The sequence below is a fragment of the Bufo gargarizans genome, chromosome 1 (assembly GCF_014858855.1).
Source record: "Bufo gargarizans isolate SCDJY-AF-19 chromosome 1, ASM1485885v1, whole genome shotgun sequence".
In the NCBI taxonomy this organism is placed as follows: Eukaryota; Metazoa; Chordata; class Amphibia; order Anura; family Bufonidae; genus Bufo; species Bufo gargarizans.
In genome coordinates this window covers 321,058,133-321,074,073 of record NC_058080.1, presented here as the reverse complement: position 1 = coordinate 321,074,073, position 15,941 = coordinate 321,058,133, and the positions used below count along the sequence as shown (strand labels likewise).

General features: G+C 46.3%; 1 protein-coding gene across 1 annotated transcript in view; it reads left to right on the top strand.

Moving 5' to 3' along the window:
• The first annotated feature begins 261 nt into the window (after positions 1 to 261).
• ANKLE1 (ankyrin repeat and LEM domain containing 1) overlaps positions 262 to 15,941 on the top strand; it is a 128,029-nt gene continuing 112,349 nt past the window's right edge. The window contains exon 1 of the mRNA XM_044278567.1: positions 262 to 372. Coding sequence (XP_044134502.1) covers positions 320 to 372 — 53 coding nt within the window. The 5' untranslated portion in view covers positions 262 to 319. The remainder of the gene's footprint in view (positions 373 to 15,941) is intronic.

Here is a 15,941-nt window from a genome sequence, read left to right as displayed (position 1 = left end):
TCCCTGCGAACTACAAACATTAGGAAACCCTAGCAGTGTGAAAAGGTCGCTATGGGCAGCACTTCCGGAAGGCGGACAAAGCATAGGAATACACGCGTGAGGTAGGTCATTGCACCCCAGCCGCGCCTCACGGAGACGGCTGGTGGGAGGTGCTACCGCCGGAGTGGGCGGGGTCAGCGGTGGGCGAGAGCCTCGGCGGGAAGTTTGAAGCGGCGGCGCTGGTCTGTCTGTGTCACCGCAGGAAGTGCTATGGAGCTGCCTGCACCTTGAACCTCTCCAGTCGCCTCCATTCTGTCATCGCCCGGCGTCTTCCTGCAGGATGGAGGATTTGGCTGGAAGGTTGTGTGAAGCAGTGGAGAATGAAGACGCCAAGTGAGTAACGTGTACAGTATGTGTGTCGCTGTATATAATAACCCAGAAGAAAAGCAATGTCCAGGGCCCCAGACCACACAAATAGGGAGGTACAGCCCCCTCCAAAATGAGGGGCACAGCAAAGTTCTTTCGTTCTCCAGAAGTTTGGAGGATACTGCGCATACAGTATATATTCTGGGCATGCCTCCTAGTGACCACTGAGGTCCTCCTGCTGCCTGTTCTGCCCGGACATAAGGTGAAGTCCACTTGTGGATTCTTCTGCCAAGTGCCAGGTATGGTCATGTCTTGGATTTGCCCATGGTAATCTGACCTGTGATTACAGGAGATGGGTCTAAAATGTGCCAGAAGATCTGCAAGAGCATTGTCCTGATGCAATGGGGTATGTCCATGTCTGGTAAACCTGCAGCTTTTCACTGAGAAACGCACAATAATTGGGCTTAAACTTTTTGCAGAATTATTCTGTGCCCCAGATTGATAGACTTGTAGAATCACGGCACCCACCATACAGATCAGTTGGCTTCTGATTTAAGGGGTTTTGCCATCTCAAACAATGGGGGCATATTTCTAGGATATGCCCCCATTGTCTGATAGGTGCAGGTCCCAGAGGTGGGAACAGAACCTACAATGAGAACGGAGCAGAGAAATTAATGGAGGGCGCATGCGCAGCCACCCTCCATTCATTTCTATGGGGCCGTCGAAAATAGCCGAGCATTAGCTTGGCTATTATCGTCTGCCCCATAGAAATGAATGGGAGCAAGAACTGCGGGTGCGCTCCCATTCACTTCTATGGGAGCAGCGCTTGGTGGTGGATGGACCCTGGGAAATCTGGGGTCCTCCAGCCACAGTTCTCCCCGCTTCGTTCTTGACCCGCACCTATCAGACAATGGTGGTGTATCCTAGCGATATGCGAGATGGGAATACCCCTTTAACTGTAAATAATCCTTGTGTGGTCTTTGTGTCCCTTCCTTGTCCTTAGTGTGTCATCTGTATTCCCTACACTGCTTAGAAGAAAATGAATTTCCAGAGCATCTTCTACTAAAACACGGACCCATAGACTTCAGTGGTCAGTAGGCTTGAGCAAATCGAGCTTCGGATTATAGATCTGAAGTCGATTTGTCAACAAATCGACTTCAGATCTATAATTATACAGGAATTGACTGCTGAGGCGAGTGGTTGGCTGCAGCGCTGACTTGGGATACATGAGACGTCACTGCTGCAGCCAGGAAAGCAAACAGGTGGATGTTCACTGTGTGTGCAGGTTTTGGGGGAGGACCTAGGAAGGTGACATCTTTTGTTATTTGAGATAAAAAGGAAATTTTTCTGAACCTTTTTCTGGCGCTGAACACAAAAGGCGTAGATGCTTCTTTTTAAAAAAGAAAGTAGTTTTTTTTATTTGTCAACGCGTTTCAAGAGCGTACAACCCTCTTCATCAGGACAATAAAGTGTATGCTGAGAGATAACAGAACATCGTCTTTTAAACAGTATTTTGGCGCGCAGGCCAGTGGTGTGTTTTTTTTTTTTTTTTTTTTTGGGGGGGGGGGGGGAGGGGGTAATCTGGTAATTATGACGCTACCCGTGATGTCAGGTCGACACACCCCCTATCTATTTGGTTGTCACCGGGAATACAGCGCTGCTTGTTGTGTGATGACTAATTGTTATGCATCTAATTTATCTATTAGCAGGGTTTTATTTACTGGGTATCAGAGAGAATTTTTGTATTATCTCCTTTTCGTGTATTTTACTGCTGCCAGCACGGTAAAGCAGTGAGCTTGGGTCAGGCTTTGGTATCACTGAAGGATGCTGCAGATAGTACGCTGCGATTTGCTGGCCGCGTTCTAGATATCGATCTTCTTGTTATTTCTTTACAGGTCAGTAAATGGCGGGGGGAGGGGGGTCATCACAGGTCACAATGCCGCAAACCTTTGTGATGGTTTGTAGAAGCTGCTGTTTGATTGGAGCAGCGGTTGCGGTGGTTAAATTTTAGTAGGGATTTTTTTATTCTGCTCTGTAATACAGTGTCCGTCCGTACACTTTTTCTTTTGCTAGGTCCTGGCGCTGGGGGTCCCACACCAAATGTCTGGCAATGAACGCCTCTGCTATTCCCCTCATTTTTAAAGGTCTGGTGATGACTAGCAGTCAGGGGAAGCGCAGCGCTGGGTATAGACGTGACGATGTCACAGCGGCACTAAAGGACATAATATCGGAGGGATCCACAGGGGGACGACTCTATCACCACCATTTCGGCTTTAGAACGGCAGGTAATTGGCCTGTGGTCTAAAGGCCGTGTTGTTTTATTTTGGTTTTGCCTTATTTTGCTGCTGGACAGAAGGGTTTTTACACATCGTCACGTCTATACCCAGCGCTGCGCTTCCCCTGACTGCTAGTCATCACCGGACCTTTAAAAATGAGGGGAATAGCAGAGGCGTTCATTGCCAGACATTTGGTGTGGGACCCCCAGCGCCAGGACCTAGCAAAAGAAAAAGTGTACGGACGGACACTGTATTACAGAGCAGAATAAAAAAATCCCTACTAAAATTTAACCACCGCAACCGCTGCTCCAATCAAACAGCAGCTTCTACAAACCATCACAAAGGTTTGCGGCATTGTGATCTGTGATGACCCCCCTCCCCCCGCCATTTACTGACCTGTAAAGAAATAACAAGAAGATCGATATCTAGAACGCGGCCATCAAATCGCAGCGTACTATCTGCAGCATCCTTCAGTGATACCAAAGCCTGACCCAACCTCACTGCTTTACCGTGCTGGCAGCAGTAAAATACACGAAAAGGAGATAATAATACAAAAATTCTCTCTGATACCCAGTAAATAAAACCCTGCTAATAGATAAATTAGATGCATAACAATTAGTCATCACACAACAAGCAGCGCTGTATTCCCGATGACAACCAAATAGATAGGGGGTGTGTCGACCTGACATCACGGGTAGCGTCATAATTACCAGATTCCCCCCCCCCCCCCAAAAAAAAAAAAAAAACACTGGCCTGCAACACTTTTTATTGTCCTGATGAAGAGGGCTGTACACTCTTGAAACGCGTTGAAAATATAATTAAAAAAAAACAACTTTCTTTTTAAAAAAAGAAGCATCTACGCCTCCTGTGTTCAGCGCCAGAAAAAGGTTCAGAAAAATTTCCTTTTTTATCTCGAATATTTACCTCTCTTGCCACAACTGGGGCAGAGAAAAGGAACCTTTGGCAGCAGTACAGGAACCCGCATGCTGGACGGGAGAATACCGGCACAAGTTTTATAAAGTTGTTGTGGCTCCACACAACATCACACGGTAAGCGCATCTTGTATGAAGTGCATCCAGACTGTAATACAGCTACACACACGAGGAGCGGCCTCCTGTCTCCTTTTGTCTTTTTTCCTTTAATCTTTTGTTATTTCTTACACCAATTACTTTTGATCTAAAACTGACTGTAACCAAGTGATGAGTAAATAAATGTATAAAATATTACAATGTTTATAATACCAAAGATGGCCGAAAATGATACTTGTATTACATGGAGGACGTTAAAGTAACTAGAATGGATGTGATAGTTTAGTTGTCCTTGATAAGTCACAATGATTTCTTCAGGCCGAGGCTGTTAGGAGTAAGGTCCTTTTCACACGGGCAAGTATTCCGCATGGTTGTTATGTGTGATGCGAACACATTGCGCCCGCACTGAATCCGGACCCATTTATTTCAATGTGTCTGTGTACATGAGCGTTGGTTTTCACGTACCATTTGTGCATAGCGTGAAAATCGCAGCATGTTCTATTTTCTGCGTTTTTCACGCAAAGCAGGCCCATTGAAGTGAATGGGGCTGTGTGAAAATCACATCTGCAAGCAAGTACAGATGGTTGCTAAGAGATGTTGTTTGTAAACCGTCGTTTTTTTTTTTTTGTCACGCGTAAGAAAAACGCATCAATACGCGATTAAAAAAACTGAACGCAATCGCAGGCAAAACTGAATGAACTTACTTGCGAAATTGTGCATTTTTCACTGAACGCATCCGGACCTGATCCGCTCACGCTAGTCTGCAAGGGGCCTAATGGAGCGGCATGTAGTGTAATGAAGGTTATGGACCTTGAATGGCCCCTCCGTGATAATAGCTGTCCTTATAGTTAACACTTCATACAGGGTGGAGATTGGCAATAGCTATATGTATAAAAGGTGCGTGCGCTGCAGCGCTGTTCACCGGATTGTGGCCCTGTTTCCTTTGTTAGACAAACCAGTGTGTTCCTCTTTGGTATGCCCTGTTCCCCGGCGTCTGCCGATATTTACTGCACATGCAGGTTTTGGCAGAGAAACAAGTGGGTCAGTGGGCGGTGTGGTCACAATAATGAGCGTTAAGTCGTGTAGCCAGCTTAGTTAGATTATAGGACAATGCCCCTCCTCTGTAGTTTGTGGTATGGCACTGCTGGCCAGATGTGTCAGACACCTAGGCTCCTTCTTCAGTGGCCGCATGTGCAGTGAATATCCACAGACACCAAGAAACATGCCAGCCTGATTAAGAGAACACGGCCACGATCCGGTGAACAACCCTGCAGCGCACGCATTTATTATACATATAGCTATAGCCAATCGTCACCCTGTATGAAGTATTACCTATAAGAACAGCTATTATGACAGAGGGACCATTCGAGGTCCACAGCCTTCATTACACTACTTGACGCTCCATTACGACCTGGAGAAATCCTTGTGACTGTACAAATTTCAAGGACAACTACTGTAAACTATGGCATCCATTCTAGTTACCACAGCCTCCATATTAAAGGGTTTCTGTCACCTCCCCTCAGCCAAAAAACGATTTAAAAGCAGCCATGCAGCACAGCTTACCTGGATTAAGCTGTGCTCTTTTATCTTGAAATCCGTCCAGCAGTTAGTGCAAAAAACGACTTTGATCGATATGTAAATGTGTCCTGAAGGTGCCCAGAGGGGCGTTTTTTTCTTCTTAGTGAGCCCAGTACCGCCCCTCTTTCAGTGCCCAGCCCGCCTTCCTTGCACTTTCTAACCGCCGCCCCCAGCCTGCCACAGCCTCCCCTCCCTCTCCTCCCCCTCCCTCACGCCGAACGAAGTCTCGCACAGGCGCAGTACCCACTGAGGGCTGCGCCTGTGCGATCATCAGGAGACTGAGGGCGGCAGCTTCATCTTCGTCACTGGGCATGCGCCGAGCCCAGTGACGTCCGATGTTAGCTCTTTCCCTCAGTCAGCCTGGTAGGAAGCGCAGAGGATTGCCGATCGGCTGCTGCACCCTGCGCTTTCTCCAGTCTGCCTGCCTTTTACTTAATATAATACCTAATTCGCCCCAACAAATACTTATTTCTTTCCTGAAGGGAGGGTGGGGAAAGAAATCGCTGGCCGTCTTCACTGTGGCAGGCAGACTGGAGAAAGCGCAGGGTGCAGCAGCCGATCGGCAATCCTCTGCGCTTCCTACCAGGCTGACTGAGGGAAAGAGCTAACATCGGACGTCACTGGGCTCGGCGCATGCCCAGTGACGAAGATGAAGCTGCCGCCCTCAGTCTCCTGATGATCGCACAGGCGCAGCCCTCAGTGGGTACTGCGCCTGTGCGAGACTTCGTTCGGCGTGAGGGAGGGGGAGGAGAGGGAGGGGAGGCTGTGGCAGGCTGGGGGCGGCGGTTAGAAAGTGCAAGGAAGGCGGGCTGGGCACTGAAAGAGGGGCGGTACTGGGCTCACTAAGAAGAAAAAAACGCCCCTCTGGGCACCTTCAGGACACATTTACATATCGATCAAAGTCGTTTTTTGCACTAACTGCTGGACGGATTTCAAGATAAAAGAGCACAGCTTAATCCAGGTAAGCTGTGCTGCATGGCTGCTTTTAAATCGTTTTTTGGCTGAGGGGAGGTGACAGAATCCCTTTAATATACATCCGGTATCACGTCATTAATGTGCACCTAAGCCTGCATCAGTTATTTGCACATGTGATTAATGTATGGATTATGCATGTCATTTTTGGTACTTTTTATGACTGCCACAATGAGATTGACACTTGACCTCTGTAGGGGCAGGAACACACAGAGTTTAAATTCCCCTCCACCCCCTCAGTGGTTTCCTGCTCCTATGGGGTTAACACGTGGAGAGAGACCTCCTTATGGAGGGAGGAAAGAAGGAAGAAACTATGGTGTTACCGGATCTCCAGCTCTCCTCCTGCGGCTAAGGCTGGGCAGCAGGAGCATCAAGGACCCTCGTTCTGGCTTATGCTGGAGCCTACGGTCCTTCACATACAGCAGACCTCCTTCCTCTTGGGGAAGCAGTCAGCTGCGCCGGATTCACTGAGAGGTACGCGCATGAATCCAGCGTCCTCTTGTACTGACCAGGTGACCGGCAGGGGAGTAGGTGAGGCGCGGGAGTTAAGGGGCTGTGTGGCGCATGAACAAGCTGACAGCCTGCGGCGCAGCTTGATGACTCAAGACGCCGGAATTTGAATGAACCGCGGGACTTCACTCAGCGTTTGCCTGCAGTTCATTCCGCGATGTCTGAGACGCCTACTCCTCGTCAGAAGGTCCCGAATCCCTCTGCAAGTGCCAGTTCTGTAAGTCCCCTGCAGGGGTTTGTGTGCTAGACACCACATATATTTTTTTTATATTATGCAAGTGTACCAGCTCTATTAGCTAACTGGGTGTATATTTGGTTGTTACTTTGATTCCAGGGCACAAAAGACTCTAGATCAAAGATAAAGATACTAAAGTGCAATGCCTGCTCTAAGAAACTCCATGAAAATTTATAAGAAAATACTTTGCAAGTCTGTTGAGATGTTGAGAAAGGCTATTGAGCCGAAACGCGTCCTATTCATGGACATATTGCTACTTGCAAAATAAATTTCACAAGCATTGAAGACACGTCTGCTGGGATTTCTTTCTATTACCTCTGGATAGAAAGGCCGACGGCCTGCTGAGAAGATCCTGGGAAGCGGCTATGTTCACGCTTAAATCAAACATAGCAGCCACATAAGTCGCTAGAACTATGTTCATCTGGCTCTCTGAGTTAGAGAATAGGGCCTCCAGTGATCCCTCAACAAATGAGTTTGTGAGCGCCATTCCCCTGTTAAAATCCGCTACAGCTTTTTTGGCAGACGCCTCCGCGGAGTCGGTACGGTTTTCAGCAAAGGATGCGGGTCTGTCCAATGCAGCTCGCCGTGCCTTGTGGGTGAAGTGCTGGTCGGGGGACAAAGTATCAAAGTCCAGACTATGTGGTATCCCTTTTTCTGGAGAGTATATCTTCGGACCTGAACTAGAGAAAATCCTAGAAAGGGCCTCCGATAAAAAGGAGGGTTTTCCGGAGGAAAAGATCTATAAAAGGAAGTATCCCTTTCGTGCCCCTTCCAACCAGGGTAGTCAATACACTGGTAAAGGCAAGTCGGGCCGTTTCAGTTACCCCAAGGGGGGGAGAGGTAGGGCTCCCACTTCTGTCCCCTAAAAAGGAAATGGAAACCAATGACATTGGGGTGGGGGGGAGATTGAGGATGTTTTTTCCCCGCTGGGAGGAAATATCCTCAAATTCCTGGGCTCTGAGGATTGTAAGGTCGGGTTACAGAATACAGTTCTCGGATCCTCCCCGAAAGAGGTTTCTAGTCACCAAGGTGGCAATCCCAGACTCCAATCATCCCATGTACGTGGACATCCGGGAATTACTCGCAAAAGGGGTAGTGTCGGAAGTACCTCAATCCGAAAGTGGAGGGGGTTTCTACTCAAACCTCTTCCTAGTGAAGGAGGGTTCCTACCGCACCATAATAAACTTAAAGCGCCTGAACAGATACATCACCTACCAGAAATTCAGGATGGAGACCCTAATATCTATAGTCCCTTTGCTCCAGAGCAACTCAGTAATGTGCTCGGTCGATCTGACAGACGCCTACTATCATGTACCAATACATCCCAGCTCTCAGCGGTTCTTAAGGTTCGCGGTCAGAGACCATCAGGGCAAGATTCTTCATTACCAATTTACCTCTCTCCCCTTCTGCATATCTTCAGCCCCTCGAGTTTTTACAAAGCTAATGATCGAGGTAGTGGCTTATCTAAGAAAGAAAGGTCTGGCGGTTTTTCCGTACTTAGACGACTTCCTGATTTCAAACAGCTCCGCTCATCTCCTGCTGAAAGATCTAAGTTTCTTCCGTCAAACCCTAGAGGGTCTGGGTTGGTTGATCAACATAAAAAAATCTCAGTTAGATCCGACAACAAAGATCCAGTTCCTGGGGGTTATTCTGGATTCCCAGAAACAGATAACCTGCTTACCTCAGAGCAAGATACAGGACATCCAGAGGAAGATCTCCATCTTCAACTCAAGGAATCTCTATTCCATCAGAGACTCAATGAGTCTACTGGGGATCCTCACATCCTGCATTCCGTCCGTTCAGTGGTGTCAGATCCACTTTCGAACCCTACAGATGTGGATCCTCAGGGTTTGGGACAGAAGAGAATCTTCCTTAGACCAAAAGGTGATCATCCCTCAAAGAGTAAAGACCTCCCTTCTTTGGTGGAAGGACAAGCTCCAAGGGGGTGCAGTGGTCAAGGAATCCCTATGTCCAGATCACCACAGACGCAAGCCAGTACGGTTGGGGAGCAAAGGTCGGAGAAGCTTATTACCAGGGAGTCTGGTCCAAATCTTTCAGCCTTCAGTCATCAAATCTCCGAGAATTGATGGCAGTCTGGAAAACTCTAAAGCAGGCAAAGATTCATCTTCAGGGCCATCACGTAAGAGTCCTGTCAGACAATACGACAGTGATAAGATATTTAAACCATCAGGGGGGCACAGGTTCGGGCAGCCTACTGGAATTGTCGACAAAAATATTCGCGTCCAGTCAGTATTTGCAGTCCACCTGAAGGGGTCTCTAAATGTGGAGGCAGACTACCTAAGCCGGGCGAGAATAGATCACTCGGAATGGTCCTTAAACGAGGTCGTCTTCCGGATGATAGTGGGCAAGTGGGGGAGTCCTACAATAGATCTTTTTGCCACTCGAGTAAACTCAAAGTTGCCAGTTTTTTGTTCCCTACACCCCAGAGACAGCCCGAGGTTTCTGGACGCCTTCTCTTTCAGATGGAACCGAGGTCTCCTTTATGCTTTCCCTCCTCTTCCCTTAATACCGAAGGTGGTACAGAAGATCGTACAAGACAGTACTTCAGTCATACTGGTGACACCCTACTGGCCAAAGAGGAGCTGGTTCCCAATCCTGTGGAACCTTGCCAGCGAAGACCCTTGGATCCTGCCAAAGAGACTAGACATACTGCACCAAGGTCCGATCCTACACCCGGACCTGGACTTCCTCAACCTAGCAGCCTGGATCCTGAGACCCAGATCCTAAAGCGTCAGGGTTTATCAGATGCAGTAATCTCAACCCTAAAGGCTTCCAAGAAGAAGGTGACCTTTTCAATTTACCTAAAAATCTGGAAGCGTTTCTGCTCATGGTCAGGTTCGCCTTCACCAAATACCTCGGCCCCAAACATCCAAATGATTCTGGATTTTCTACAAAGAGGTTTCGACATGGGATTAAGACCGTCCACACTCAGAGTACAAATATCAGCTCTTAGTTGCTTTTACGGCACAGAGCTGGCAGGCCATAGGTGGATAAAACGCTTCATGAAGGCAACAACAAGGCTACGTCCGACCCCAAGACCTCATGTACCCTCCTGGGATCTGGACATCGTCCTTAGGGGACTATCTCATCCTCTGTTTGAACCTCCTGAGTGCTCCTTGAAGCACAAATCCTACAAGACTGCATTCCTGGTTGCCATCACCTCAGCCAGAAGGATAAGTGAATTACAGGCTCTTTCAATTAGAGAGCCTTACTTACAGGTCCTGGATGACAGGATAGTCCTAAAACTAGACCCGTGTTTTCTACCAAAGGTAGTCTCGAAATTTCATAAGGACCAGGAAATCACCCTTCCTTCCCTATTTGACAACCCATCTAATGATTGGGAATCTACCCTTCATTCACTTGATGTCAGACGGGCAGTACTGGATTATTTAGAGACCACTAAAGACTTTAGGAAATCAGATTACCTCTTTATCCAGTTTGGAGGAAGAAACAAGGGTCAGAAAGTTTCCAAGTCCTCCATTGCCAGATGGATCAAAGCTACCATCACTTCCTGTTATTCCTTACAGAATCTTTCGGGCCCGGGCAATATCAAAGCCCACTCTACCAGGGCAATGTCTTCTTCTCAGGCAGAAAGAGCGGGTGTCTCCCTAGAGGAGATCTGTAAGGCTGCCACGTGGTCCAGTATCCATACCTTTGCCAAACATTATAGGTTGGACCTCTTTAAAAAGACTGATATGGCATTCGGACAAAAAGTCCTTCAGTCTGTGTCCCACCCATAGATTCATATTTGATATACCTCCTTGTATGGCCGTCGTGGTGATGATATGGAAAGCCGGAATTAGTACTTACCGGTAATTCATTTTCCATGAGATCACCACGACGGCCCGTATTTCCCTCGCTGTTGTTTATCCGGGGGTTGATATGATGTAATATCTTCTCCTGTTTGCTTATTCTTTCACGTGTGTATCCACCACCCTTTACTCTGATATTTTGGAAGCACTGGTGTTTGGTGGTGGGAGGGGAGCATTTAAACCTTTCTCTGCTTCCTGCCCCTACAGAGGTCAGGGGTCAATCTCCTTGTATGGCCGTCGTGGTGATCTCATGGAAAATGAATTACCGGTAAGTACTAATTCCGGCTTTCTCAGGGGTACAGGATAAAATTCTCTTCAGTTCCCCCCCAAAAGATTCCTAAACTCGTCACAAAACAGGTCAGAATTACTCAAGATATGGAAGGGGGTTCAGGGAATTTTAAGATCAGGTGTAATCCACAGGGTCCCAAATTCAAAAAAAAAGGGAAGGGTTTCTACTCAGACCTATTCCTAGTAAAGAACCCTGGCCAGTCTTTTTATACCATTTTGTAAATCTAAAACCGCTAAATGGATCCATTCTGTACAGAAAATTCAAGATGAAATCCATCAGATCCACAATCCCGCTTAAACCAAAAGGGGCATTCATGTCCTCCATAGACCTCAAAAATGCCTATTATCACATTCCCATCCACTAACTCTCACGGAAATTTATACGCTTTACAATAAAAGATCCGATAGGTACCCTACACCACTTCCAGTACATTGCACTTCCATTCGGCATCTCTTCCGCACCCAGAATATTCGCAAAGCTAGTGGTGGAAATGGTTGCTTACTTTCGCAGGGAAGGATTAATCATTATCCCCTACCTCGACGGCTTCCTGATTGTCGCCAAGTCAAAGGAAGAGAATATAGAGGCAACCCAAAGATTCTTAAACGTCCTTGCAGGGTTAGGATGGATTATAACCCTAAAGAAATCTTCTCTCAATCCATCAAAAAAGATAAGATTCCTAGGAGTACAATTAGATTCGGACTCTCAAAAGACCTTCCTACCGCAGGACAAAGCGGAGTGTCTTATACAGAAGATTTCAGGGTTCCAAAGATCTCACAAATACGAGAGGCTATGAGTCTGTTGGGGAATCTAACTGCCTGTTTGATTTCAGTTCCTTGGATCCAGGCCCACTCAAAAATAACAAAGAGTTGGATCCTGAAAGAATGGAATGGAAATCAGACTGATTTGGACAGGAAGATCCTGATACCACAATGGGTGAAGACCGATCTCGGTTGGTGTAAGCTCAGAAGAAACCCTCCTTCAGGGAATAAGTTGGTTAAATCGGCGATAGATTCAGATGATGACGGACGCCAGCGCCTCAGGCTGGGGCGCAAAAATCGGAGATCATATTATATTATTATTATTATTATTATTATTATAATAATATATATTTTATTTTTTTTTATTCAGTGTACATTTCACTTGGGCAGAAGAAAATTCTCCATCGTTATCTGCAATCCACTTGAAGGGTTCGGAAAACATAGAGGCAGACTACTTAAGCAGAAGAAGAATAGATGCAGTAGAATGGTCTCTAAACAGGGACATCTTCCAGGACATATTCTCCAAATGGGGTCGCCCAGAGAGAGATCTATTTTCCTCAAAAGAAAATGCTCAGGTAGATCTCTTTTGTTCCCTAGATCCAAGGGACAAGCCTTGGGCGGTAGACGCCCTTTCAATAAGCTGGAATTGGAGACTGGTATATGTGTTCCCTCCAATACCCCTTATACCCTGGGTCATCAAGAAGATCCAAAGAGAGACTGCTACGGTAATCCTGGTAACCCCTCTATGGGCCAAGAGAAGCTGGTTTCCCATTTTAAAACAACTAGCACTGGAGGATCCATGGGAGATTCCTTTCCAGAAGGATATGCTTGTCCAGGGCCCTCTAATTCATCCAGATCCCCAGATATTCAGGTTAGCTGTATGGATCCTGAGAGCAAAACATTGAGGAGAAGGGGCCTTTCTGAAAAAGTGATCCTCACACTCAAAGCTAGTAGGAAGAAGGTTACTTCTTTCATTTACCTCAGGGTTTGGAAAAAGTTTTGTTCTTGGCTCGTGATGACCATCCCTAAAGAGGGCCTTTTTTAATAGCTATTACTTCAGCTAGGTGTATTAGGGAGTTACAGGCCCTCTTTTGCAGAGAGCCATATCTTCAGATTCTGGAGGACCATATTCGTCTGAGATTAGATCCAGGGTTCTTGCCAAAAGTGGTCTCTTTCACCGAGACCAGGAGATTTTCTTGCCTTCCATTTCCAATCACCATGAGAAGGAGGTGGAAGACAAGATGATACTCCTAGACGTTAGAGATACGGTTATTCAGTATCTAGAAGTCAGCAGAGAATTCAGGAAGGACGATAACTTGCTGGTCCAATTCTCAGGGAAGAATCTTACTAGATCCTCTTTAGCCAGGTAGATTAGATCCACTATTGAGTGCTGTTATGCCATCCAAAATAAGTCCTGCCCGGGGGTGGTTAGGGCTTATTCTACTAGAGCCACCGCCTCGTCTTGGGCAGAAAAAGGTGGAGTATCCCTAGATCAGATCTGTAAGGACGCAACTTGGTCTAGTGTAAATAATTTTGTTTGACACTATCACCTTAGTCTCCCTGATTCTACAGAAATTCAGTTTGGCCGGAAGGTTCTACAGGCGATATCCCACCCAGGTTAGTTATTTGTTAGTTCTCATTGTGGCCGTCATGGTGGATGAGGTGGAAAACCCGTAATTAGTCTTACCAGAAATTCCGTTTCTGTGAATCCGCCATGACGGCCGATACTAACCCCATCCCCAAAATTTGTGTAGATATAAAAAAAAATAATATCCTATTTTTTTTTTATTTTTATTTTTTCTGTCCACCTACCATGGTAATTTGTTAAACACTGGAGGGGAGGGGGGGAATTTAAACTGTGTTCCTGCCCCTACAGAGGTCAAGGGTCAATCTCATTGTGGCAGTCATGGTGGATTCAAGGAAACGGAATTACCTGTAAGACTAATTACGTTTTTTGAATCATTTGATCAATATTTTTGGAAGGGGTTGGGTTCTGCCCTTTGCCCATGTTTATATGTGCCTGTAGAAAAATGAAGTTTTATCTATGCAGTTAAGCCTCTAGAAGCAAAGGGGGTGTTGGCGTTACTCCTTGAGGCTCTGCTCTCTCTGCAACTGCCATGCTCTCTGCACCTTGACAGGGTCAGGTGTGTTGATGTTTTCACTGCCTGGCCCCGTCAGTTAGGGTCCATTCACACATCTGCAAAATGGGTCCGCATGTGTTCCGCAATTTTGCGGAACGTGTGCAGACCCCTTCATTTTCAATGGTGCCGCAAAAGATGTGGACAGCACTCAGTGTGCTGTCCGCATCCGCACTTCCGTTCCACGGCCCCGCAAAAAAATAAAACATGTCCTATTCTTGTCCGCTGATACGGACAAGAAAAGGCATTTCCGTTATAGTGCCAGCCATGTGCAGTCCGCAAAATGCAGAACGCACATAGCCGATGTCAGTGTTTTGCGGATCCGCAATTTGCAGACGTGTAAATGGACCCTTTAAAGTGGAGAAGGGGCAACAGTTGTAGAGAGAGGAAAGCCTCTAGGTGTAATGACAACTCATTTGCATATATACCATGGGACAAACACAGATACATTTGCGCTTGTCAGCTAAAGGCAACAGGTCATTCAGTCTCATAGGTACAAATATGCCCTTTAACACAGGTAACCTTTTTAAGTAGGACTATAATGGGCGAGTACAGTCCTAGACCTTTCTATGAATGACAAGTTGACAAAATCTTGGTACAAAGTTTTCTGGACTGCCTCATTTTAGACCGATAGGGGGAGATTTATCGAACTGGCCACATACCCCACATCCCCTGACGAAGCCACCGAGTGTGGCGAAACATGTCGGGAGGGGTGGTATGACGTCCTGTATTTTAAACAGTGCCTGAAATGTTAGGGACTAGTAATAAGAGTACGCTGCAGAGACAGCACCAGACATTGAGGAGTGGAATTGAGCATGCCACATGAGCGGTTTAGCGCGAACAGTGACTTCTATGGATGAAATAGAGTAGTCAGTAGCACAAAAGTGTAGAGTGTAGCCTAGAGACAAGTTAATTGAGCAGACTAGTGGCAGCTTCAAAAGTACACATAAACCTAGCAACATTGTTTCACTGTTGTCCAGCCTGAATATAAAGGCCGAATGATAAAAGGATCTTAATAGGAGCGCCCAATCTGCCATCACATTGTATGAATGCACAAACAAAGTAACAGCAGAGGCTTGTAAGTGCAGCTATACCCCATATAAATGAATGGGAGGCACTGCACTCCATAGTGGCTACATGTGACAAAGACAAATACATTTATACACTCCAATTGTACCCTCAATCAGACACTGATAATTTTAATAGTTTTCTATAGTTGTTTGGTTCATCTATTTTAAAATAATAACCAATAAAGAAATATTTTTATTTTCAGTTAGGGACCCCTACAGGTAATTTAGGGTCTGAATAGACCATAGATGCGTTAGAACTGGCTTAGTTGCAATCAGATTTTCCACCTTTTTCATTTTTTCCAAAGGAGCTGTCAAGATTGAAAGGTGGAATCTGGTTGTGTGGTAGACAGGACAATTGGACGCAGTATAGAGGCAAAGACCAGTTTGTAATGCAAAAAGTTCAGTGTTTTATTCACACTTATGGCAACAAAACAGTATGACAGTCCATTTGCAGTTTTGGTGTTTGTTCACACAGCAAAATAGTCACCTGTTATCCTAGGTGTTTGCACCCGATCGCCATTGCTCAGGACAGAGCATACCTCCCAAACTCAGGCCCTGCAGCCTAGCACACGGCTCAGATCCCAATCCAGCGATTGCCAGAGCTCCTCTGTCAGAGGTAATAATTACCATCAGCTGACACTGCTGGCTGTTTTTTTTATATAGGCCAGTCAAGACCTGCCCTGGAATGTGGGGAGTAGTCAGCGCTCCATCGCCAGGGACACTCTGAGCCTGCCCGCCCCTATCACATGTCTACAGAGAGGTGGTCATGTGACCCCTCTTACAATCTAGAAATACTTATTATACACACATATTAATTGTTTCTACTAAGGGATGAATGTATTAAACTAGTGGGGCAACAAGATCCTTCACTTTGTGTAAAATTGTGTGTTTTTTTTTAATGTAATACCA